Here is a 27,045-nt window from a genome sequence, read left to right on the forward strand (position 1 = left end):
TTTTTGTGGGGGAAACAGGTACCAAGGATTGAGGGGCACTGGACCACTGAGCCACATCCCCAGCCCTATTTTGTATTTTTTTAGAGACGGGGTCTCACTGAGTTGCTTAGCACTTTGGTTTTTGCTGAGGCTGGCTTTGAACTCCCAATCCTCCTGCCTCAGCCTCCAAGCTGCTGGGATTACAGGCATGCACCACTGTGCCCGGCCACATTGGGTCTTTACCAGGCCATCCTATCACTCTGTAGGCCACCTGCTTCCAGATACTGGACCCATGATGAGATTAGTGGATGCTTTCAATATTACCTGCTTTCTTTCTTCCTTTCCTTCCTTTTTTTTTATTCAGTGATTTTATTTTGAAATAATTTTAGATTTACAGAAGAGCTGCAGAGATACCATGGAGAGTTCCCCTATATCCTTCATCTGTTTTCCCTGATGTTAGCCTCTTACATAACCATGGCACTTTCATTAAAACTAAGAAATTAACACTAATCCAATGCTATTAACTAAGCTCTAGACTTTATTTATACTTCCCCAGCTTCTTCACTAATGTCATATTTTTCCCCCCCCAGGACTCACACTACATCTAGTGCTTTGCTTCTTTTGCTGGGAAGAGATTTTTGGCTAAACACAGCATGGCCCAAGATGCCATGGCCTTTAGAAGGCATTCCATAAATCTGTACATGTTGGTGTTGGCAGGAACATAACACAGAAAATGCAAACCCAATTTCTTTTCTTTTCTTTTCTTTCTTTTTTTTTTTTTTTTGGTACCAGGGATTGAATTCAGGGGCACTTAACTACTAAGCCATATCTCAGCCCCCCCCCCTCCATTTAAAAAAAAAATTTTTTAGCTGTAGATGGACATAATACCTTTTTTTCTTATTTATTTATTTATTTTTATGTGGTGCTAAGGATCAAACCCATTGCCTCACAAGTGCTAGGCAAGTGTTCTGCCACTGAGCCACAACCCCAGCCCATCATCCCAGGACTTCTTATTTTTTATTTTGAGACAGGGTCTCACTAAGTTGCTTAGGGCCTTGCTGAATTGCTGAGGCTGGCTTTGAACTCATGATCCTCCTGCCTCAGCCACCCAAGCTGCTGGGATTACAGGGGTGGGCCACTGTACCCAGTTAAACCCAGTTTTTGAATAAGTGCCTACTCCAATGAGGACAATTCTCTGTTCCTTCCAGGGAATTGGCTGGTTGACCTGAGGTCTGGTACTGTAAAAGGGGCTCATGGCTGTCACCATTGCTGGCTCAATAGGTAGTGGTAGAGCCAGGGTGGCCATAAAGAAGAAAATTCCATACTGTTCTTTCCATGAATAATCTCCTTTTGTGCATCGCTAACTGTTTAGTTTCATGAGAACTAGCCAGCCCAGTGGTCAGCAGGTCTCTGAGTTAGGAAGAACCTCCTCTGCTGGGTTCTTCTGGGAAACATCCCCAGTACAAATACTTTCAGTCTCTGGACTCGCCTTAAAGTGAGTTCAGCCTCAATAGCTCTCCACAGGTCTCCTGTCTTCTGTCCTTCAATTATGCTCCAAGACCTTGATCATCTAACCAGAACCTTAGCTGCTTCCCAGGAGTCAGACAGGATGCAATTCTTTTCTCTGCTGACCGCTAGGGCAACTTAGAGAACAGCAGTTTCCCAGAGAAATGGGAAGAATTATGATCCAGCCACTCAGATCAGGAACTGAATTGGGCAGGTAGAGTTAGAATGGAGAGGTGATAACTAATTAGAACAGATTTAAAAAGTTAAAAAAAATGGAGAGGTGACAACTGAAGAGATCATCAGGAAGTAACATTTTGAACTTTTTTTTTTTTTTTTTTGGTGGCATTGGGGATGGAACCCAGGGCCACTTCCTTGAGATTGAATAGAAGACAGAGAGGACGCCTTTACCAACTTAATCATTTCTTCCTGGATGACTGGGTGAATGGTATTAAACCCAGTGGACCCCGATCCCCGATTCCCACCAGGTGATTCTCTGTGCCTCCCTTGGCTTCTCCTCCCTCCCCTAGGGCCCCCGTTGAGAATCACTGAGAGGTGGTAGCTGGCATTGTGAGAGTATCCGAGATTGCTCAAGAGGGCTATGTGTGTGACAGGGGCCAAGAATAGAATTTGAAGGAACCCCAGCGGCTGAGGCTGGGTGGAGGAGGAAAGAAGATGAAGAGGACCAAGATGGGAGGGCCGGAGGTGTGAGTGAGCCAAGCAGAGACCCAATAATTGACATTTAGATGATCCTGGTCAGTAAAATGATGTCAAGCCAGGAGGAAGGAGGAAAAAGGAAGGAATGCTCTTGAACTCTGGAGCTCCTGGTCAAATAATACAGAGCCAAGTTTCAAATTCCCTATTACCTTCCTTCCACACCCCACTGGGGACTCCCAGGATAGATCCTCAGTGTCAAGGAGGGGAGAGGGACAGCAGAGTGGTTAGAATGGTCTCAGCTCATGCACGATGAGGCAGTCTCACCTAGGAAGCTGGAAGGGGAGAGATGTAAAATGTTAGGAAGTAACATTTCTTGTTCGTGGGACAGGACTGTGTCTGTGTGGCACCTTGGTGCTGTGGGCAGAGGATGATTAACCCACCATGACACCAGGCCTGAAGAAGGTCCATTGTTGCCCTCTGCCCCTCCTCCCCGATTCTCTACCTGAGCTTGATGCCTGGGACAAGACCAACCTCATGTGTATTCCAGCTGTGGAGTTACACAGGGCCCCATGCTTAGAGGGGCCTGTGCTAGAGGGGGGTGGAAAATGTTCTACTGTCACTGTCTTGAAATTCTCAATAATTTTTGAATAAGGACCTTACATATTATATAAAGTATATAACTATATAATATAATATATTATATGATATGTCTGGTCCTACGTAGGGGAGATAGATACCCCAGGTGGATGGAGGTGGCGGGATGCTTATCCAGGGGCTGGGTATAAGGGGGACTTCTGGTCAGCATGAAAATGACCCTGCTCCTGGGCTCCTCCAGCATTCCTGACAGTTTCCTGGGAGAGAGAGGAGTGGGGAGGCAGATACCCCATGGGCCCCTCTGATTTCTGACTCTCCACAGACCAGGGAATGGAAGGGGTGCATGACTCATCCTCGACAGCGGCAGGGCTGAGGAATTAGGAACTAGGAGGCCAGGAGAGCAGAGAGCAATGAAGAGCCTCACGAGGATTTGGCTCTTCCTGGCCCCTGCCCCCACCTAATCATGCTAATTCCAAACCACACTAATTCCTGTTGATTCTACCTTCTAAAGCTCTCACACATTTACCTGGTTATCATTTTGCTCCCTCTGCCTTGCCCTTAAAGATCCATGACCAGCTCCCAACCCCACTCATGGTTCCAGAGCCTCCTGAGAATGCCCCTCTGGCCCAGCCAGCTGCTGCCTGCTCTCCACCTGGTGGCTCCCTTCTTGACTTTCCACTCTATAAGATCAAGTCAAGGCTCCTAGGGACCAAGGACATACAGGCCCTACCCAGTGGGGCCCCTGCTCACCCTAACCCCTGGCCTCCACTCATTAACATGGAGCGCCTTTCAATTCCTTGGCAGATTCATGACTTAAATACCCTTAATCCTGTGACTTTTCTTTATCTGGCTAATTCACATAGTAGGTCACAGCTAAGTTAAGCATCTCTGTGAGCTTCCTCTGGCTCCCTGAATACCTGAGACTTTGTGACTGAATAGAGGAACTCAAATGGTAGATGGTTCCAAATTCAAGAGGTGCAAAAAGGATGCAGTATCCAGACACAGTGGTGCACACCTGTAACCCCAGCGGCTCAAGAGACTGAGACCAGGAGGATTGCAAGTTCAAAGCCAGCCTCAGCAAATTAGTGAGGCCCTAAGCAACTTAGTGAGACCCTGTCTCTAAATAAAATATAAAAAAGGGTTGGGGATATGGATCAGTGGTTAAGCACCCCTGGGTTCAATTTCCAGTTTAAAAAAAAATGTCTGGAGGGGGTGCCACAGACAGTCTCTTTCTCTTCTCTCTCCTTCTGGTTTCATCCCTAGAGAAGCTGATATTTCCAGATTCTGCTGTAACCTTCCAGAGATGTTTTGTGCAAACATAAGCCATCCAGAGAAACACTCGCTATACAAATGGCACACTTATATGCTATTCTGAGATTTTGTGGAGGTTTCCTTTTTGAAAGCTCACCTGGCTGGATTTCACCTACATTTGTGCCCACATATACTCCTGAACCTACCGTTGTACGCTGTATGTTAGTCTTTCTTTTTGATCAAGATTTCAAGTTCCTTGGGCTAGGCTTGTGGGTCAGTGGTAGAATACTCGTCTCCCAGGTGTGAGGCACTGGGTTCAATCCTCAGCACCACATAAAAAAAAAAAAGAAATAAAAATAAACAAATAAAAAGATTTCAAGTTCCTTGAGGGCAGGGATCAAGTCTTGCTTTATTTTGTATTTCCTCAAACCTGGTGGGTGCTTGGCTAACTGGCGTGAAACAGCATTCTGTAACTCACCCTGCCCTCTGGCACTGTGCACCAGGAAGTGTGAGCGTTGTACATACATTATCTCATGTCCAAATGAGTAAACAAAGAAGATGAAAACTGGACAGCGCTGGGAACCCAGCAGAAGGGAGAGTCCAGACTAGGCACAGACCTGGCTGGGCTGTTGGTCTTGGATGTCAGGTGCTGCCCTCTGCTGGTGACTCTGATCAGGGACGACTTACTTTAAGGTACTACTTTCTAGAAAACGTCAACCCCTGGGGCTCCTAACCAAAATAAAACCTTTGGAAGGGGCTCCTTTGGAAGGGACTGTCTGAGGGAAAGAGGAAAAGAAAGGGGAGAGAGGGAAAGGTAGTGGGAGAGGGAGAAGGAAGGAAGGAGGGAGGGAAGGAGAGAGAGGGGTGTGTTCTCCTCTCAGCTATTGGGGATAGAAAAAGGAGATGAGAGCTTCAGATAATCTGGAGCTAGGAGGAAGAGAACAGTGGGGATGAGAGTGAGCTCCCAAATGTTTTGCAAACTGTGAGCTATAAAATCAATTTGGTAAATTGTGAGATCTATGATATATATAATATTACATGTGTAAGGGCATATATTATTTTCTTAAACTTTTATTTCTGTTTTGTCTGTGTGTATATACGTGTGTACAGGCTTGTGAGATGAAATAGATGATCTTATTGAGGGTTTTGGTGCAAATGAACAAACAAACAAAATGGTGAAAGTCCTGGGAGAAAGAAATGATGAAAAAGCTCATGTTGAGGAAAGCCCTGAGCTGGGGGTGAGAAGTCACAACAGAAAGGAACTTAGCAAGAAGGCAACATATCCATATCTTTTATGGAGCCCAATTTCCACCTGAGAACAGAAATTTTCCTACAGGCACACTGACAAAGTGTTTCTTTGAGCCTCCCCGGAAGATTTCCAATCACTAGAAACCCAGTATTTCTCAAGACTGATGTGTTGATGGACAACTTGAATTGTTAGAAAATTCTTCCTATTTGCCCCTCAAACTTCCACTCCAAACCAAGATTCATCTATTTTATTGCATGTAGTTGTTCATTTGTTTTTGTTGTTATATAATATCAATTTATGCATAGGCATTCTGCTACTTAAGGACATTTAAATTCTTTTCTAATTTTTGGTTTTTATCTTGCCAATAACATTCTTAAACATGCCTCTAGGTGGACATGTACACATATTTCTGTATTTGGACTGGAATGAAATTCTAGGACATAGGGTATGGGCATCTCCAACTTTAGTAGTAAATGTTGAAGTGTTTCTCACCAATATACTCTTGTGAGGATTCAAATTATTCCATGTTCTTGATAACCTTCAGGTTGTAACCTGGTGAGTGTGTAGTGGTATCTGATTGAACTTTTAATTTGCATTTTTGTGTTGATGAATGATCTTTTGCATTTTGTGTGTGTGTGTGTGTGTGTGTGTGTGTGGTGTTGAGGATTGGACCCAGGGCCTTGTGCATGTGAGGCAAGCACTCTACCAACTGAGCTATATTCCTAGCCCTGCATCTTTTAATATGTATTTTGGTTATTTGGGGTTTCTAACAGTGAAGCCCATTCAAACCTTTTGTTACTTTTCTCTTAGTTTTACTATTTTTCTGTAGATCTTTTTTCTTATTCATTTTAAGGACTTCTTTATAAGTTATGCATTAAAAATATCTTTCCCTATTCTGTGTTTTATCTTTTCAATTTTGTGTGTGTGTATATATACATGCACTGGGGGTTGAGTCCAGGCTTCCGGTAGCTTGCATGCTCTACCACCAACGTCCATCCCCAGCTTTTTTCACTTTCTTTTGATAAGAACATAGAGTATCACTCTAATATGATGAAGTTTAGAAAGCCTTCAGAACCTTCGGTATCTTTTACAAAGCCTTTTTTTACCCTGAGATCATAAAGATATTCACACACCTTGTCTTTCAAAAGCTTTTTGCTTTTTCTTGGAATTGAAATCTATACTTTTCTGGGATTTATTGCTGTGTTTAGTACAAGTTATGGAGGAATCTGATTTCATATGGGCACAATTGTCCTAGAACCATCTATTTAAAACCAGGTCCTTTCCCCCATTTCTCTGTTGTGCCACCTTTTAAATAAATCAATTGTCCAACTAGGCGGGGCTGTATCTTGATTCTCTTCTATTCTGTTCCATTGGTATGTCTGTCTATGTTACACGAATATCACACTATCTTAATTCCTATGGTATACAGTTGATATACTCTCTGGCACAACAAATCCACCCACCAATCATGCTTAGATATTTCTTAAGCTGGGATGGCTCATACACGCAGATCCATTCAAACGTTTAAGGAGTGTGTGGGTCGGGCGGGGAGGAGGGGTGCTCAGGGGAGAGATGGGAGACCAAGGATCCTCTGTTTCCATGGCATCCTCCCAAGGGGTGGGAACATATAACCACAGTGCCAATCACCCTGGAGGGAGATCATAAATGCGTCAACCAGCTCCCTTGTCACTTATCCCGCAGGGACGAACACTTTTCAAAACCCAGTTACTAATCCAAAGAAGACAATACTCCATTACATCTCTTTCACACTGACCTAGAGGTACGCTCTTTCCCGCAAATTACATGCGCCATGTGCGCATCCTCAATTCCGCTCCCGAACAGATGGGCCTACAGGTGTGCCGGACCCTGCTGGGAATCCTTTAGAGATTCCCGTCCTCCGCTAGGGAGAAACATCCCATGGATGTGAGACCGGCCACCAGGGACATCCTGACGGGGTAAGACGGGGCAAGCTCATTCCCTACGGACCTGCGTTACAACTGAACGACACAGACAACCTCGCAGGCTGAGCAGGGTCAAACTAGGTGAACACTGTCTCCCCACACCACGGTACACACAGCTTTGTGGAACCAGAGCCTGGTTATTGCTTGTGACCAATTGGAGTCCCGCAAGCGCCGTTTCCCCGCCTCTGGCTCTATCCGGCCACTTGATTGGCGGCTCACAGAGCACTCGCGTATAGAACTTGCACAGTAGCCAATAGGAGGAGGAGTCCGGCGGCTCTCGCGGAAGAGAGGGCCTTTAGGCGCGCTGATTGCTGCAAGGCCCCGCCCGGAGCTGCAGCTTCGGGATCTTTCGGGTTCTTTCGGCAATTCCCCTCCAGGGCAAAGTCACGTTCAGTCTCCGATCAACCCGTTTATTTTTCAAGCCCGATTCTCGCGCCTGCGCACTGTAACACCAATGATGGCCCTGAAATGAAAGTGTGTTGAGGGGGCGGGGTGTGACCCTAAACAGAGGTCCACCAAGTCTGGGAGAGCAGGGCAAAGCCCGAGGTAGTCGCTGCTGCCTGCGGTCCCCAAAACAGAAACTGTTAAAGACCAAAAGGTTTACTGAGGTCCCACCGAGATTTGAACTCGGATCGCTGGATTCAAAGTCCAGAGTGCTAACCATTACACCATGGGACCTGCTGGCTGCTTTAGGCGGCCGGGAGTCTTCTCAAGCCACGTGGCCTGCTAGGCGGCTTTTCCAAAGTGCCACCGCCTAGGCGGCTAGGTGCTGCGCCCGGGCCAGACTGGCGAACAGAAGCGCAGCAGGGAAACCTTCCACGTCCCTCGAGTTCCAGGCGTTCCTGATCCGGGAGTGTCATCTTTTCCCGCTGCTCTTCCTGCATTCCTTCAGGGATCAGGCCCTGCGTCCCAAGAGTCCGGAGGCCGTGAGTTGGCGGCGGCGCTGGGTCGGACTGGGTCAGGAGAAAGTCCCTGGCCGAAGGAGCGGCACACGCAGTTTGGTCTTCGTACTAGTTTATTTATTCATTTATTTATTTATTTACATTGCGAGCTCTGTGCGCGGGACGTTTTGGCCCAGCGAGGAGGGAAGCGGACTGGCACGTTAGTGGGACAGCGGTTCAAACCCCAGAAGCACCTGCGATGGACAAGCGGAGACTTGAGTAGTGCGCCCCGGCTTCTGGCTCCTGGGCTAGTAGCGCGACGCCAGGATAAAGTTAACAAGATTTGCATTTATGCGCCTTCTCCACTTTTGCTTGCGCTTTCAGAGTCGCTCAGAGGAACTCTTGCCCGGCCCCCCCGCCCCCCAAAATGCTCACCTGTTGGGCGACCTGGCTTTAATCGCTTAGGCTACGACAAGATCAGTTGAAGAAGACACTCCCCCCTCTGGCCTCTCCTTTAAGTTGACTGAGATGTAACACGTTTCTGCAGATCAGTCTGGCAGCGGATAGAATTTCGTGTGCCATTTGACTCAACAATTTCACCTTTGGACTTGATCCTATTGGCATAGTAAGACTAGTGCCAAGATATACGTTCAAGGATCTTCTCAACTATGGTGTTCATTATAGTGTAGTGTCAATTGGTAAATAATGAAAATATATATGCAATAAACACTGTGTGAATTTTAGGGAATATTTTATTGTATTGACATGAAAGACATACGTGCCTAAACAAACCAGACAAAACAAAAAATCTATTTACCGATTAGCATATATAATAAAATCCCACTTATGTAGAAACAGAAAGGCTATACACATGTGTAACGAAAACCTGCCATTTATTTTGCTGTATGACATCTGACTCACTTTCTGGAAGAATCTGACTTTGTGTGGGTCTAGGTGACAGCAGGGCTATGCCCCAAGGTAGATATACTCACTCTCTGGGCTTCTGGCACTCAGAGCAGAAGTGCATGTCCTTAGTGTGAGCCACCCGGATTTGTAATCCTGATGCCTAGAAGTAGGGGTATTTTAGAACTTGTTCTGCTGGTGAAGATGGCTGTGCACCCAACGTCCACAGGGCAGTGTGAGCAGCCATGCCAAGTCCACTGGTAACAAGTTGGCATTCTTAGGAGACTGCCCAGTATCCTGACCTTAGCTGGGAGGTTCCTGGCTGCCTGGGTCCCCTGAATTCTTGCCCATTTTCCTGAATTTGTTTTTTCAGTCTTCCTCTGATGGTTATGAGTGATCTGATATCTTTCTAATAAATCCCTTTTCTGCATAATTCTTTATTATGACCTTTAGTCAAGAACCCAGTTAGCCCAAATCTGAAAAGCTCTGTTGACGATAGTTATCTCTGGGGAGTAAATTTATGAGGGTCTTTATGTTGTATGATTGAAAACATTCTTATAACTTATATACTATCAAAATAAACATTAAGGATTTTTCCTTTAGAGGAACATCCACCACCACCACCCCCCCCAAAAAAAAAATCTATAGCAAGGAGTATTCTATTAAGACCGGGGTTGAGGGCTGGGGTTGTGGCTCAGAGGTGGAGCACTCACCTAGCATGTGCAAAGCCCTGGGTTCAATCCTCAGGACAACATAAGAATAAATAAAATAAGAATAAATAAAATATTGTGTCCAACTCCAACTAAAAAATAAATATTAAAAAAAAAAGACTAGCGGGGAATGTCTACCTTCTCTGAAGCTCAGCTCTCCTGATGGTTTATTTCTTTCTTACAAAGCCTCTGTGAGTACAAGTGAGAGTGCATTACCATTAATTTCTCAGAAGCTACTGTAGAAATCCTGGGGTGGGGGAAGAATAGAAAATGAATGGATTAGATAAAGGAGAATGAAGGGAAGAGTGGGGGATAGGGATATAAAAGACAATGCAATGAATCTGACATAACTTTCCCATGTACATGTATGAATATACCACAGTGAATCTCAACATCGTGTACATCCACAGAACTGGATCCTAATTAGAATAAGATATATTTCGTGTTTGTAAAATATATCAAAATAGATTCTACTGTCATGTATAACTAAAAAGAACAAATTAAAAAAAAGAAATCCTAAAGAGCCAGGATTATATCCTTTGACAATGTATAAGACATATTTATCATATTTAAAGACGCCCCCATGCTCACTTTTTTACCTACTCACTTGCCCTAGTTCTTCCTTTGCCTTCCCCCCACCTTCTTTCTCAGCTTGAAAAAAAATCTTCCCAGCTCAAGTGAGATAATCACAGATTCCCCATCGTGCATTCTCCAGGTAGCATAAAAAGATCGCCTCCCTTAGATTTTTGTCTTTACTCACTGGAGTTATAGGTAATTGTGTAAACAACAAGGCTGTCCCTGCCAACCTTCCTCCCTCTCCACATTGCAGGGCTGTGAATTCTTAGGGGCTGGCTCTAGGGTTTATTGGTCTTTGAATGTGGCTGGTGCCTTTCCAGTCTTGGTCACTGAATCACTCCTTAGGGATTCCGGAATCTGGGGGCAAGGAGAAGCCTTCCAGTTTTGGGGTTCAGAGACCTTTTACATCACATTAATTAATTTTAAATAACATAGAAAATATAAAAACAAACTCTAATCTTCTTTCCCTAGCATAGCTAGTTTACTTGAACATAAATCCATAGTGTATGACATCCTAGAGATGGCAGAATATTCCTGGGATTAGCAATTTTTAAAATATTCTGTTAAGGGCTGGAGATGAAGTGCAGTTGTAGAGTGCTTGCCTTGTATGCACAAGGTACTGGGTTAATTCCCAGCACCACCCAAGGAAAAAGCAAAATTCTACCAAGTTTCTTGCTCAATAAAATTCCACTTTGGAATAGTTAAAGTATTCCTATTGACTTACTCTCAACCTATCCTGCTCTATGTCCTCACCACCCAGGTTAGGTGATATATACTACAAATCACCCTATTTCCCTCTTAGAGCCCTGTTTGAACTAGACAAGCCAACAGTGCCTCCTTGTGCTTGGTGACAAAGGGACGCTCTGAGTCTTCCTGGACAGCCTGGCTTACTCTTTTTTTTTTTTTTTTAACAAAGCATGAATCCACATTTCATTTTCTTAAATGTTTTCACTTTATCTTTTAAAAATAATTATGTTGGGGAGGGAGGGAGTGTGTATGGGGGGAGATGGTAGAATGAGATGGACATTATTACCCGTTTGGATATGAATGCACGAGTGGTGTAACTCTATGCCATGTACAACCAGAGAAATGAAAAGTTGTGCTCCATTGGTGCAAAATAAATAAATAAATAAAAATTCTTTTAAAAAATTATGTTATCTTTTTAGATTATAAAGGTGAAACATTTATAATGGTAAAAGTAGAAAATGCAGAAAGGCATATCTGCCTCTTTGGCTAGAGAGCTGAGATCTTTGCAAGCACAAAGGCACAGCAAGGGGACATATGCAATTATACAGATTACTCAGTTACATTATGAAAATCTTGATTATCTCTTGGCAAAATTTAAAGACGAGAGAATTAGAATTAGTGCCTAACGTTGAGACACTAAGCAACTCAGTGAGACCCTGTCTCTAAATAAAATACAAAATAGGGCTGGGGATGTGGCTCAGTGGTTGAGTACCCTTGAGTTCAATCCCTGGTACCCCCACACACACATACAAAAAAAATGATAATAAAAGAGCTGTGTGTCAACGTGAATCCTCTATGAAGGCCATTAGACAGAAATAGGGCTAAGTGGAAGAGGTAGGGTGGAGGGTTAGGGACCTCTTGGAATGTTAATGATCCTGAAACTGTTGCTAATATCTGGAACACGGACAGTAAGTCTATCAAGACTGTTGAATTTGGGGCGAGGGTTGTGGCTCAGCGATAGAGCGCTTGTCTGGCACGCGGGGCCCTGGGTTCCACCCTCAGCAGCACATATAAATCAATAAACTAAAGGTATTGTGTCCAACTACAACTAAAGAATAAATATTTTAAAAGGACTGTTGAATTATGGGATATGGTAATGAGAGGGAACAGAGATATTGTTGGGAGTCTCCCTGAGAACTCCCCGGGCCTTTCAAACATGGCGGTGGGCAAATTGCTAGTGGGCAGATAACAAGAACTCCCCGGGCCTTTCAGATAAGGACCCCCTAATGCAACATGGCGGCAGGCAAGTTGCCAGTGGGCGGATAACAAGTTGTTTTGAAAATTTTCCAATTGGTCCTCCCGTCTTCTGTGATAGTGGACAGCTCGTGTCCCCCATGAATCTTATGCAGGGCGGAGGTGTCCACCGTACGTGATGACCTGACCTTTACTATGATTGGCTCCAGGAGCTTCCTGGTTTAAGATAACTGACTCTCACTTTCTAAGCTAACACCAGCTTGCAATAAGGTGCTTCATCTTTGTCACTGTTATCTGTGTGTGCGCATTTTAATCTCCGACGACGAACCTTGGCTTTTCAGATATGTGACTGGCAGGAGCATGAGGTTAAGGGAATAATTCTATAAACTGGGTATACTATGCTGACTCACACGTACTTTTACTTTTAAAATGCAATTTACCGCAGCCCTGCCTGCAGGATATGTTACATTCCTCAGCAAACTACCTGTAATCAGCAGGAATTGCAAGCTCCAAAAGCTTGATAAGAAAAACCCAAGTTACCCTAAAGTGAGGGACTCTGGGACTTTTGCAACCCTTCCACAGACCAGATCCCAGAACTCAGGGAAATAGGAATAATCCTTCTTCACCATTAAAAAATCTGTAAGAACAGGTTCTATTACTCATTTATTTTATTTTTTGGGCCCTGGGGATTAAACCCAGGGACTCATGCATGCTAGGCAAGCACTATACCATTGAGTTGTATCCCTAGTCCAGGACTGGTTCTAATTAAAACTGGTCATCATGGGCCAAAGTGACCTAGAATTGTCATGGTAGTAGGGATTTTAAAGTCTGATGTCATCCTACTGTCTGCCAGAAGTCAAGAGATGGGGTCAAGTGCTGTGGCACACGCCTGTAATCCCAGCAGCTTGGGAAACTGAGGCAGTAGGATCGTGGGTTCAAAGGCAGCCTCAGCACCATCAAGGCACTAAGCAAGTCAGTGAGACCCTGTCTCTAAATAAAATACAAAATAGGTCTGGGGATGTGGCTCAGTGGTTGAGTAACCCTGAGTTCAATCCCATGTAACTCCCCTCCTCAAAATAAAAAACAACCATGTTAATTGTAATGCATTCTGCTGTCATATATAACAAATTAGAATAAAAATTAAAAAAAATAAATAAAACAATCATGTTTGTATAAATATATCAAAATAGATTCTACTGTCATGTATGTCTAAAAAGAACAAATAAAAACAATAAAACACTAAAAAAAATAAAAAACCATATGGTATGGAGGCACATACATGCCTATAATCCCAGCAACTCAGGAGACAGGAGAATGCCAGCCTGGGCACTTAGTGGGACCTGATCTCAAAAAAAAAGGGGGGGGAATGTAGCTTAGTGGTAGAGTGCCCCTGGTTCAATTCTTGGTGCCACAAAAATTCCAAGCTGGGCATAGTGACACACATCTATAATTCCAGCACTGAGGAGGCTGAGGCAGGAGGATCACTTGAGCCCAGGAGCTAGAGATCAGCCTGGGTAACAGAGCAAGATTCCCCCAACTCTCTTTCAAAAAAGGGGAGGGAAGAGAGAAGGAAAGGGGAAGAAGGAATAAAGATATGAAGGAGAAAAAAAGAAAAAGACCATAACCCCGTAGCCAGTAAGATTCCTCTCTTTGAAGATCAAAGTAACTGGAAAAAAAGAAGAAAAAAAAAAAAAAGAGTAGTCAGGAACAGAGAGGGCAGGCCTGAGCTCTCTTGGAGGCCCACACAATCATTTGGATATTTGTACCTAATTTGTCTTGGAATTTGGAGTTTAGTAGAAGGACACTTCTGTCATCAGTTTGGTCCAAACTGTTGGTTGTATCTGAAATTCAAGGCTTTTGTGGCTGTTACTGTGACCTGATTTTTGCTTCCAAACCACTTGAGGAAAAAATCTTTTGTTCTTTTGTTTTGAAAACAGGCACACATCAGAAAAGCTGTGTTATTTCGGACACTGGTTAGTTGCAAAAGGAACCAACTCAAGTTAGGGTAAGCAAAAAGAAACGAAAGGGCATGGTGTCTTCCAAAACCCTAGGGCAGTAAGATCCTTCCATTTGAAAGTCAAAAAAAGTGGGTAGGCGGACCTCATCCCTGCTGCTCTCAGTACAGCTGCTGAATTCTTCTCTAGCCGCAGAATAGCACCTCTGCCCCTCAATCCACACAGTGCCCAATGCTCTGCAGCTTCTAGGTGTAATGTCTCCAGTGCAACCACCCACCAGCCAGATGTGGTGTTTCTCAGACTCAACTCCAATTCCAAGAAAAGACCATCTGCTCAGACACAGGATCAGGATTGTGCCTCTCTTGTCATATACGTTGGAGCTGAGGAGTGAGTCACACAGTTCATGGTAGCTTCCTGGAGGGGGGATTATTGGCTCACAGGATAGGCAGCTCCATTTTGACTATTCCTCTCGACCAGATCTTGGGATAGAGAGGAAAATGTGTCTGAACACGCTGATACGTTAACTACAGCACGTCAAAGGGCCCTATTGGGAGATGTTGGAGAAGGTATAATTGCCATAAAGGGCACAAGGTTATCACCTAAGTCAAGAATGTGAGTAATCAGGAAGCAGACATTTATTATGGAACTAGGCTTGGGATAAATGAAAACCCACACCCTTATGTTTAAATATTTAAATCTATAAAAAATGAAGCTAAGAAGCTATTAAAATTTATGTTCTATCCTCTTACCTTTGTGGTAAAATGGGAAAAAAAAAATTCTGTACTGGGGATCGAACCCAGGGGCACTCTTATCACTAAGCTATCTCCTCAGCCCTTTTTTATTTTTTATTTTTGAGACAGAGCCTTTATAAATTGCTGTGGCCAGCCTTCAATTTGGGATCCTCCTGCCTTAGTCTCCTGAATGGCTGTGATTACAGGTGTCCCCACCATGCCCAGCTGAAATGGAAAATATTTTAAATCTGTGGTTTAGGTGATCAAAAGTAGGCAATAGAATTTAATTATTATTGTGCATATCTGGGGGTTTAATTGATGGGCTGTTGATGTTTAGATGAGTAAGAACAACACACATATACACATATGTAAAATTTATAAATGATCATATATTTATCCCACTCAGTTTAACTTCCTTGCTTTAATTTCAGCAACATCCATAATTATATTTTTATAATCAAGATTTTTTTTTCACATAACTTGTACTCTAAAAATAGTTCTAGTCTAAAGCAAAAACCACAGCCCATGGCCGCAGACAGCCTGTGGCTTGTCTTTGGATGGCCCCTAGAGCTCTCAGAATGGGTTTTACAATGTTTTAACAATAACATAAGGTTGTGAGGGGAATGGGAAAATAAACAAGGAGAGAAATGAATTACAGGAGATGGGGTAGAGGGAGAAGATGGGAGGGGAGGGGAGGGGGGATAGTAGAGGATAGGAAAGGTAGCAGAATACAACAGTTACTAATAGGGCATTATGTAAAAATGTGGATGTGTAACCGATATGATTCTGCAATCTGTATTTGGGGTAAAAATGGGAGTTCATAACCCACTTGAATCTAATGTATGAAATATGATATGTCAAGAGCTTTATAATGTTTTGAACAACCAATAAAAAATAAAAAAAAAACAATAACATAAGACAGCTTATGTGGCTCAGAAAGCCTAAAATATTTATTATCTGGTCCCTTACAAAAATGTTTCCTGACCCCCTAACCAAAAGCAAGGCTAGTCAAAGTATGGTCACTGGTATGATCTCTGAGCTGTGAAGCTGAATGTCAGTAGGGAATATGTTCCAAGACCCCAGGGGATGCCAGAAACTGTGGTTAGTACCAAATCCTTCATATACTATGCTTTTTCTTATACATAAATATCTATGATAAGTTTAATTTATTAATAGAACTCAGAAAGAGATTAACAATGATAGCTAGTAATAAAATAGAACAGTTATAATGACATACTGTAATAAAAGTAAATGTGCTTTCTAAGTATCTTAATTTCTCACTGCTCTTAGCAATTATTTTCAGACTGCAAGTAAACATAGAAAGCAAAAACTCTGATAAGGAGCCCCACCATACATCTGTAAGCACAACTCTTAGTTGAGCTGACATTTTTTCATGGAAGACTTTCTTGATGAAGGAAGCTATATACTGATTAATTTGGACAGGGGTTTCTTATCTCCTGTGGACCAGCACTGAGCAATAAATATCTAAGGAATTAAAAAATTAAGTGTAACTATGGTCCTATGATGCCTTCCCTTTTATGAAGCATTTTCACATAGGAGTATTGACCTTGAGGGTTAATTGAAGCAACTCTAGTAAATTTAAAACTTAGCATTCCTTTTTACATTTTTAGAAATTATTTTTCTTCTAGAATATTCAAAGTTATCCATTAAAAGAATTTACAATGAACAAATATCCCATTTAAAAATCTAAATTACTTGAAGCCTGGTGCAATGGTGCACGCCTATAATCCTAGCGGCTCAGGAGGCTGAGGCAGGAGGATTATGAGTTCAAAGCCAGTTTCAGCAAAAGCGAGGCACTAAGCAACTCAGTGAGACTCTGTCTCTAAATAAAATACAAAATAGGGCTGGGGATGTGGCTCAGTGGTCGAGTGCCCCTGAGTTAAATCCCCAGTACCCCCCCCAAATTACTTGAATAACATCTTAAATCTACTTAAAAAGAAAATTATTAAAATATTTTTATAAAAATAAGATTATTGTAATTTTACCTTGTGGAAGAAAATCTAAGGCACAACAAAAAATTTAAAGTTTATTTGAAGAAGAAGCAATTCACATAATCATATGTTCGTTGGCTGCTTGTGGTTAGCCAAGGTTAAGTTTTGTTTCTGTCTAATGTAAGCATTTACCAGAAATGACAGAAGTTTCATTTGTATTTTGCAGTGTAAGCAGCGTTATGGCCGTCTTTAAGATCCAGTCGGTTTTGTTTGTGCAGGAATTCTTCAGGCCTGGTATCCTGCTTGAATAGCATTCAACAACTATCTGATTGCCAATGTCAAGTTTGGTGTCATACCTTATGAATGATACATCTACACCTACACACACTCACAGTTCTTACCCACCAGCTGGTGCATCAATGTGCATCTTATTAGGAGTTGATTTTTGGCAGCTCTAACCACTAGGTCCACTGCCACCTGAACCAGGCTACAAACTCCCCAAGGCAAGGCTGCTGGGCATTCACTTTTTGGAGTCCACAAGATAGAACCAAATAAAAAGGTGTGTGGATGACGGTGAGGCTGGATATAACGTTTCTTTCTTTTAACATTCTTTTTAGATATATAGTAGAGTGTATTTTGACATATTATACATACATGGAGTATAACTCCCATTCTTGTGGTTGTACATGATGTGGAGTTACGCTGGCTGTGTATTCACATATGGACATAAGAAAGTATGTCTGATTCATTCTATTGTCTTTCCTATTCCCATCCCCCTTCCCTTCTCTTTATTCCTCTTTGTCTAATCCAATGAACTTTACCCCCCCCACACACACACACATGATATTTCTGATTGTCATATGATTTGCATCAAATAATCCTCAAGGATCCAGCAATTGTTCTCTTGACCGAGGACACCAACCAACAACCAATATATTCTTTTGTGTGAAATCAGATGTGATGTTGTATTATTGTAATATACTCCTATGTGAAAATGCTTCATAAAAGGGAAGGCATCATACAAATAATTACTGTTACTAATGTAGTCTCCGTTGCCCTGATCATTGACAATGACCCTTAACCTTTGATTGAGACATCCAACTTGCCCTATCCACAAGCAAATTCGCTGATCATCTTGTTAGGAGTCCGCCTTCCGGTAGCCCTTGCCAGTTCCATTGTTCTCGATACCCACAACCAGTCAGTCTAGAGCTTTTCCTGCGCTCTGCACCTTTATGTGGAGCACTGGAGATGGTTCTTGAAGTAGTGGAGAGCCAGTTTGAACTGGACCCCAGCCCTGGTGTTGGTCCTGTATATGCTGTAGGTCTTCTCCTGGGCGGCCAACTCCGAGTCCTCCGATGGACTGCGGGGCTGGTGACCGACAACCACATCTGTGCATGAGCCCACCAGCAGACTCCCCAGCCCATCAATAAAAAACTCTGTGAAGAGAGGGAGAGCGGGAGAAGAAATGAGAGCTGCCGCCAGAGAGCCTCCTGCATGCAGCTCTGCGAGGGCGGCCAAGGGAGAAGCTAGAGAGGTCCAGCTCCGTGTAAAGCCACACCCCGAACTCCAGGAACCTGCCTGTCCCGATGTGTTGGGAGGCAATAAACTCATTTCTCAGGCAGAGAGGCATGATCAGGCTTCTACGGAACAGAACTGTGGGCTCCAGTTTGGAAGGATTGAGAGAGAGAGGCAGGGGCAGTTACCAGCAGCGCTTTAATAGAAGAGGACTTCCGGGGAAAAGAGACCGCAAAGCAGAACAGAGCTGTAGAGGAATGAAGGGGAGAGGCATCTCAGATGGGCAGGGACAGCCTGGGAGAGGCACGAAAGTGGAAGACAGGTGAAGAGAGAGGGAGGCAAGAAAGATCATGAGCTCCCTAGTTTGGGGTGAAAGAGGAAGGAGACCCACTGGTGAGAACGCCCTGCGGAGGGGTATGCCCAGCCCGGCTCCCTTCCCCGCTTCTCCAGCCTCCCACCTGAATGCGCCACACGTTGCAGGCGGGGATCAAAGCCAACTCTAAGGAGTCGCTCCGTGTGGGCCAGGAAGAAGTTGACAACGCCACTGGTCACCACACAGTGGGGGAAGCCGTCCAGGCGCTGGAACCATCCGTTCCTCTTGTGAAGACAGTCAACAGCCTCACTCTGTTCCAGCAACAGCTTGAACTGGAACACGTTCCCCATCACGCTGCCACCCACCTAGCCAGAGGGCACAGAGATGTGGTTTGAGAGCATCCTGCCTCTTCCAGGAAGCCCCACTGGACAACACTCCCGTGTGATGAGAATCGCACCCGTTCTGGATTTGCCCTTCAAACCATCCCTCAGTTACTCTCTTCTTGCTCTGCGACCACAGTTTGTAACATACTGCTGCGGGGCCCTTTGGAGCTTTGAATTCCTGCCTTCCCCGATCTCCTTGATGTGAACAGCATTTCCCAAATCCAAAAGTCAGGCAACTGCTACCTTATGTTCTGATCACAGGGGCACGAGCTCTCCTGTCCTGCAAGATCTCTCAGCACTCCTTTCCGTTATCTTAGTTTAGGCAAGAGGCTGCCTATTCTCAATGGTCCATTTGTGAAGTGTGCATTTGCCAGATCTCCTTGCAGAAGGCGATGTACCTAAGTCGCCTTCCTCCCTTTTTGACTGATCTTGGCTTACTTCTCTATGCTGCCTGTCCATGCACCCATGGGAGATAAATGCATTTAAATGTTTGAGCTTCAGCAAAACAGGATGAGCAAGTACCATCATCCTTGGTATCCATGGAGAGCCAGTTCTCAGACCCTCTGCAGATACAGATGCTCAAGTCCCTTGTATGAAACGGCACAATTTCTGCAAATAACCTAAGCACATCTTCCTGTATACTTTACATTTTCTCTAGGGCTGGAGGTGTAGCTCAATGGTAAAGCACTTGCCTAGCTGAGGTCCTGGGTTCCATCCCTAGCACTGGAAAAAAAAAAATCATCTCTGGATTTCTTATGGCACCTAACACAATGTAGTTGTTACACTGTATTGTTTAGGGAATAATGATAAGAAATGAAAACTTGTACAGATTCAGTATAGTCGTGACCCTCAAGTGGTCTAACTACCTAGTACATGTCAGCAACAAGATAACTCCACCCCATGCCATTTTTGATCAGAGGTTGAGTAGGTCCTCTGTTATAGAACTCACCAATACCAGGGGCAGACTGTATATCTAGTCCTGAAACAATCACCATCATTTAAAGGTGACACAATGAGGTCTACTCATTGTTCCTTCTCATCTTTTCCTTCTTTCTTCCTTTTTATAAATGAACCCTCTGAGTTTTTAAGTGGAATAAATTAAGTTAAAGTCAATTAGCCAACTAAAGATGACATTTCCCACACCCCCTGGCATCAAAGTTTAATCTGGTGGCTAAATTCTGACTGGAGGGATATGATTTAGAACTAGTGTGTGCAACATCTAGCTCATGTCCTTAAAAGAAACCTTTGCAGGCCAGGCGTGGTGATGCACACCTATAATCCCAGAGGCTTCCCAGGCTAATGCAGGAGGATCAAGGATCAAGGTTCAAAGCCAGCCCCAGCAATTTAGTGAGACCTTATGGAGCTCAGCAAGACTTTGTCTCAAATTAAAAAAAAAAAAAAAAAAATTAAGAGGCTGGGGATGTGGCTCAGTGGTTAAGCGCGCCTGGGTTCAATTCCTGGTACACACACACACACAAAAAAAAAACAACAAAAAACCCAGAAAGAAAAGAAACAGAAACCTGTTTGCCCTGGACTTCCTTCTCCCCCTTGTTTCTGGCCTGCGAGGGTGGGGTAGGGGGATCAAGGGGTGACAAGAGGAAGCAGTTGTCTAGGATGCTCTTGGAAGCTGACCAAACTGCCAGCATGGAGTTTCAAAAGAGCAGAAACTACACCTTCCCTTTTGTGTAAGCTACTGTGACTTGTTGGTATGGGGAAACCAACATGTCTGAGTTCATTCAGATGCCTGGGGATTTTCTACTGTGGTCATGCTACCTTACCTTAGGATACATTTCCTTGTCTTCTTCTCTTTTCTATACTTAATTGAAAAACATTTTTTTTTTTTTTTGGTACCGGGGATTGAACGGCTTAATCACTGAACCACATCCCCAGCCCTTTTTAAAATATATTTTTTGTAGTTGTAAATTGATACAATACCTTTATTTTGTTTTATTTATTTCTATGTGGGGCTGAGGATCTAACCCAGTGCCTCGCACATGCAAGGCAAACATTCTACCGCTGAGCCACATCCTCAGCCCTCCAACCTTTTTTTATATTTTATTTAAAGACAGGGTCTCACTGAGTTGCTCAGTGCCTTGCTAATCTGCTGAGGCTGGCTTTGAACTCGAGATCCTCCTGCCTCAGCCTCCCAAATTGCTGGTATTATAGGTGTGTGCCACTGTGCCCAGCTCAGCTAATTGACTTTTTGTTTGTTTGTTTGTTTTTGGTACCAGGGGATTGAACTCAGGGGCACTCAACCACTGAGCCATATCCTCAATCCCTTTTATATTTTATTTAGAGACAGGGTCTCACTTTGTTGCTCAATGCCTTGCTAAGTTGCTGAGGCTGGCTTTGAACTCAAGATCCTTCTGCCTCAGCCTCCAGAGCCGCTGGGATTACAGGTGTGCACCACTGTGCCTGGCTAGTTAATTGACTTTTGATGTTTTTATTATTTTCCTCTTTTTAAAACGCCACTGGGCTCATGTGGCTTTTAAAATTTGTACTACAAGTTAAGCTTTCCTAATACTGAAATCTGAAATCCTAAATGGTCCACAACCCAAAACATTTTGAAAGGCAACATGACCCTACAAATGGTAAATTCTATACCAGGAAACTTTGCCTCATGCACAAAATTATTTAAAATAGTGTATAAAATTGCCAGCATGGTGGTGCATGCCTGTAATCCCAGCAGCTTGGGAGGCTGAGTCAGGAAGATCTCGAGTTCTAAGCCAGCCTCAGCAAAATGCAAGGCACTAAGCAACTCAGTGAGACCCTGTCTCTAAATAAAATACAAAATAGGGCTGGGGATGTGGCCCTGAGTTCAATCCCTGGTACCCCCACTCCCAAAATAGTATATAAAATTATCTTCAGGATATGTGTATAAGGTATATATGAAACAAATGGATTTCACGTTTAGATCTGGGTCCCATCCAAGATATCTCATTGTGTATATACAACTATTCAAAAAGTTGGGGCTGGGGGCTGGAGATGTGGCTCAAGTGGTAGTGCCCTCGCCTGGCATGCGTGTGGCCCGGGTTCAATCCTCAGCACCACATACAAAAAATTCTCTCCCTCTCTCTCTCTTTCTCTTTAAAAAAAAAAAAAAAAGTTGGGGTTGGGGTATAACTCAGTTGGTAGAGTGCTTGCCTCACATGCACAAGGCCCTGGGTTCAATCCCCAACACCACCAAACAAAACAAATATTCCAAAAGTTTTAAAAATCCAAATTACAAAGCACTTCTGGTCTCAAGCATTTAGATAAGGGTGGCTTTACCCTGTTTAAAAAAAAAATGTTCTGTGACAGAACCAAAGCACGGATCTTTTTAATCTCCCATAGGTCCTCTGAGGGAGTTGGAAGTGATGCACAAACACACCATTTTAAAAGTAGAACAAGTGGGGCCAGGGATGTGGCTCAAGCGGTAGCGCTCTCGCCTGGCATGTGTGCGGCCCCGGTTCGATCCTTAGCACCACATACAAACAAAGATGTTGTGTCCGCCGATAACTAAAAACAAAATAAATATTAAAATTCTCTCTCTCTCTCTCTCTCTCTCTCTTTCTTTAAAAAAAATGAATAAAAAATAAAAGTAGAACAACTGTGAATTTTAAGGGGAGGGTGTATTTGCTCAAAGAAAAACAAGTGTGGAGGCAAAAGCAGAACTCACATCTCCTGGTTCCTTGGTTCCTTGTGCAGTACTCTCAGGCCCAGAGCTGTGGGGACTTATTCATCTGTCACCTGTAGCATCAGCTTCTCTCCCTCCCTCCCTCTCGGTGCCCTTTCCTCTCTTTTTCTCCAGCCCTCCCCTTCGCTGCCACTACAGATTGCTGGGGGGGTAAAATTGGTAACTGTCCCTTACCACATCCAACTCGGTTTTCTCCAGGACATCCACCAGCATCTCAATCTTGGTCTTGTTGTTGAAGACAAAGTCATCGTCCACCCAGAGAACATATTTGGTGGTGACCTGAGATATGGCCAGGTTTCTACCAGCAAACCAACCCTGTAAGTGGCACAAACTTAGATCAGCAGTTGCCCACCTTGGCTAACAAGGAGAATCGCTGGGGATGCTTCCCCATAACTGCCGCAGTCTGGCTGGGCACAAATGCCGCAGTCTGGCTGGGCACAAAATCACGAGCCACCACACAGCTTGCAGATTCAAACAGCAACTCTTTATTCCCGAACTCACACCAGCCGTCTACAATCACGTTCTGGGGAAAGCCACGTTCTCTGCCCAAATCCACCTCCACTGGGCTTCTGTCTCCCAAAAAATACTGTCTGAATCCCGTGAGAACTCAAGGGGAACTCAGGCAGCAGGATAAGCCCTATTCCCAGCAGGAATAATCTTAAACCTGGAACACCCTAAACCGGAACGCCCTAAACCCGATTATCCTAAACTGGGAACACCCTAAACCTGGAACCGCCCTGGTCCTTGAGCAAGGTCACCTACATGCAATGTCACTACAAAATGTCCTATTTCCACGAGTCCTTCCACTAAGCAACATGGGGTACGCTGGCAAGGAAATTGTCATACCTACTTGGCTAATGGCTCCCAGCACATAACCAGGCTGTACCCCCTCATGGATTATGTCAGAATCTGTGGGGGTGAAGCCAATACATGGCCAAGGTTGAAAAGCTGGGCAAAGGGAGCCCATGTCTCAGGGAAACACAGTAAGAGACAGTGACTTTCTGGACAAAGAAAAGTTAGAAAGTCTTCATTGGGAGGTTGGGGTTGTGGCTCAGTGGCAGAGTGCTTGCCTCGCACATGTGAGGCACTGGGTTCGATCCTCAGCACCACATAAAAATAAATAAACAAGATAAAGATATTTTAAAAAAGTCTTCACTGGCCTTGTGGACTCCATGAATGGAGAGAAGAACTTTTTCATCTCACAGAATTCCTGTGATTCTTTTTCTACCTCCTAAGAGATGTCAAGTTTGGGGGACATCTGAAAAGTACTATAATCATTTCCTCCTTTACCCATGCAGGAAGGCATGTGGGGAAGAGAGAATTCTCTGCTGTTGGGGCTACACTTCAAGAATCCTTGGGATGTCAGAGACGGCAAGTTATTTATAAGGACCCCTTGTCATTTCCACACCAAATATGAAGGAAAATGAAATAACCGCTTCTTAATGCAGAAATATGAGGGTGACCAGATTTCTTTCTGAATCTGGAGTTAGCAAATGGACTCAGGGAGAGACCCCAGGCCCTCCCACTCCAGGACTCCTCTTGTCTTTGGAGACCACTATAGTAGCCCCATCAGGGCAGAACTTGACTCTGGGGCCCTCTTGTCCAAGGAGCAAAGTTCCCCCAGATCTGAGAGGGACATACCTTCCCAAAGGGCATTGTATAATACTCCACATAGTCATCTTTAATTTCCAGGGGCTTCTTGCCGTCATCAGCCACGATCACAGTCACATCTGGGTAATACTCTCGAATACTCTGGAGTAGGACCTTAAGCTTGTGGGGACGAAGGAAAGTCTTGGTGGCAATGGTCACCAGATTTCTGAGCTTCTTCTCTGAACAAAAAAAGAGTAGATGCCAGAGTTTTGTCTTGCAGGAAGCCTCACTGTCTTGACTTGCTCTCTGATGTTGCTTGGTTTTATTTTACCAGTGCTGGGAATTGAACCCAGGGCCTTACACACTAGGTAAGTGTTCTACCACTGAGCCACACCCCAGCCTCCTGAGGGCTTCTTCTTCCTTTTTTTTTTTTTGGTACTGGGGATTGAACCTAGGGGCCCTTAACCCCTGAGCCACATCCCTAGCCCTTTTTTATATTTTATTTGAAGAAAAGATCCCGTTAAATTGCTGAGGCTGGCTTTGAACTCACAATCCTCCTGTTTCAGTCTCCAGAGCCCCTGGTATTACAGGTGTACTCCATCAGGCGTCTGCCCTGAGGGATTCTTCATGCCACATGTCACTTGATTGGAAACTGAAGGCATTGACAACACCCAGTTTGCTGAAATTTTACATCTTTTCCTTTTCCTGGTTCTGTGAGCTCTGCTATGCCATCTTCCTACTGTCTGTTAGAATGCTTCCTTTTTTTTTTCTTTCCACTCACTCTTTAGCATTTTACAGGCACCCTGCTTCCATCTTAATACTAGAAGTTAATGTGCTCAGAGCTTCACCACTCAAGAGGTCCAAGGAGGAGAGTCACAGAACCCAGGTCTTAAGAAATTGAGATCTGTTCCTGCCATCAGATCCAAGCCCTAGGAGAAGCCTACCTGGTCATTCTCCTCAGGAAGATATGGAGGGAAGGAGGTCCATTTGGAGACTGCAAGGCCTGGACTAAATTGTCCATTCTGAGGCACGTGACTTACGTAAAAGACTGGGGAAAGGTCAGCTTTTCCAAGGAGAAGATCCCATGATAAAACAACTGGAGCCGGTAGGTGGTCTGGAGTCAGCCAGTGGAGGTGGAGCCCTACCCCCCAGCTGAATTTGGGGATGTCAGCAGGGCTGGTGTGGGTGGAGTTAGCTCCCGCTGAAAGCCACACCCTACTACTGTGGGTAGGTGAGCGTGCATAACCCCAGGCAGAGCCTCTTTCTCAGAATGACAGAAATCAGAAGTCATTCCAGAGTCCCCTTAAAAATTTTGTCTTGAGCTGGGGATGTGGCTCAAGTGGTAGTGCGCTTGCCTGGCATGCGTGCGGCCCAGGTTCGATCCTCAGTACCACATACAAACAAAGATGTTGTGTCTGCCAAGAACTAAAAAATAAATATTTAAAAATTCTCTCTCTCTCTAATTTTTTTTTTTTTTTTTGTCTTGCACCTTTACTTCAGCTCCTAGTGAATCTGATGAAGGGGAAAAGAGACCAGTGGAAAGAGGCAAGTAAAGTGTCCTCAAGCTGGGGATGGTAGCACAATCCTGAAATCCCATTCACTATGGAGGCTGAGGCTGGAGGATGGGGAATTCAAGGCTAGCCTCAGCAATTTAGCAAGGCCCTAAGCCACTCAGTGAGACCCTGTCTCTAAATAAAATATTTAAAAAGGGCTGGGGATGTGGCTCAGTGGGTTAAGTGCCCCTAGGTTTTATCCTCCCACCCCATACTAAAAAAGAAAAAAAAAATTGTCCTCAAGACCCTGCTGAACTAATCCTCCCTGCTACCCCCTTTAAAGTCTTTAAATTTTTTTTTTCCTTTTTTACCAACCTAGATGTCCTTCAACAGACGAATGGGTAAAGAGAGTGTGGTATATATACATGATGCAATATTACTCAGCATTATAAGAGAATAAAATTATGGCATTTGGCAGGTCAATGGATGGAGTTGGAGAATATCATGCTAAGTGAAGTTAGCCAATCACAAAAAAACAAAGGCCAGAATGTTCTCCCTGATAAGTGGATGCTGATCCATAATGGGGGAGGGGGGCATGGGAAGAATGGAGGAACTTCAACTGGGCAAAGGAGAGCAAGGAGAGGAAAGGGAGTGGGCATGGGGGTAAGTAAGATGGTGGAATGATAATTACCTTAGGTACATGTATGACTGCACCTATGGTGTGACTCTACATCATGTACCACCAGAGAAATGAAAGTTGTGCTCCATTTGAATACAATGAATCCCTCTTTTCCTTCCTCTTTCTTTCTTTCCTTCCTTCCTTCCGTCCGTCCGTCCTTCCTTCCTTCCTTTGTACTAAGGATTGAACCCAGGGTTTTGGTCATTCTAGATGAGCACTCTACCCCTGAGCTACTTCCCCAGCCCCCCATATGCACTTTTTTTTTTAGCATCAAATATTTTAATCAATCTATCTATCCATTTATTTATTTATTTAATATTTTTTGATACTAGAGATTGAACCCTGGGGTGCTTAACCACTGAGCCATATCCCCAGCCCTTTAATTTTTTAATTTTTAATTTTTTTTTTTTTTTGAGACTGGGTCTCACTAAGGTGCACAGGGCCTGGCTTTGAAGTTGTGATCCTCCTGTCTCAGCCTCTGGAGTCTCTGAGATCACAGGCTTGTGCCAGCACATCTGGATTGAACTTTTTTTTTTTTTTTTTTTTTTTTTTT

At 43.9% G+C, this 27,045-nt stretch overlaps 1 protein-coding gene and 1 non-coding gene across 2 annotated transcripts in view; both read right to left on the reverse strand.

Annotated features, from left to right (window-relative positions):
- Positions 1–7,800: 7,800 nt before the first annotated feature.
- Trnaq-uug lies at positions 7,801–7,872 on the reverse strand. Its single transcript has one exon. It is a non-coding gene; the product is annotated as a tRNA-Gln (tRNA).
- Positions 7,873–16,913: 9,041 nt separating this feature from the next.
- B4galnt2 (beta-1,4-N-acetyl-galactosaminyltransferase 2) overlaps positions 16,914–27,045 on the reverse strand; it is a 37,663-nt gene continuing 27,531 nt past the window's right edge. The window contains exons 8-11 of the mRNA XM_048789458.1: positions 24,372–24,559; positions 22,905–23,045; positions 18,817–19,036; positions 16,914–18,279 (exon numbers count right to left, since the gene is read on the reverse strand). Of these exons, the coding sequence (XP_048645415.1) occupies positions 18,074–18,279; positions 18,817–19,036; positions 22,905–23,045; positions 24,372–24,559 (755 nt within the window). The 3' untranslated portion in view covers positions 16,914–18,073. The remainder of the gene's footprint in view (positions 18,280–18,816; positions 19,037–22,904; positions 23,046–24,371; positions 24,560–27,045) is intronic.

The sequence above is a fragment of the Marmota marmota genome, unplaced genomic scaffold (genome assembly GCF_001458135.2).
Source record: "Marmota marmota marmota unplaced genomic scaffold, marMar, whole genome shotgun sequence".
Lineage (NCBI taxonomy): Eukaryota > Metazoa > Chordata > Mammalia > Rodentia > Sciuridae > Marmota > Marmota marmota.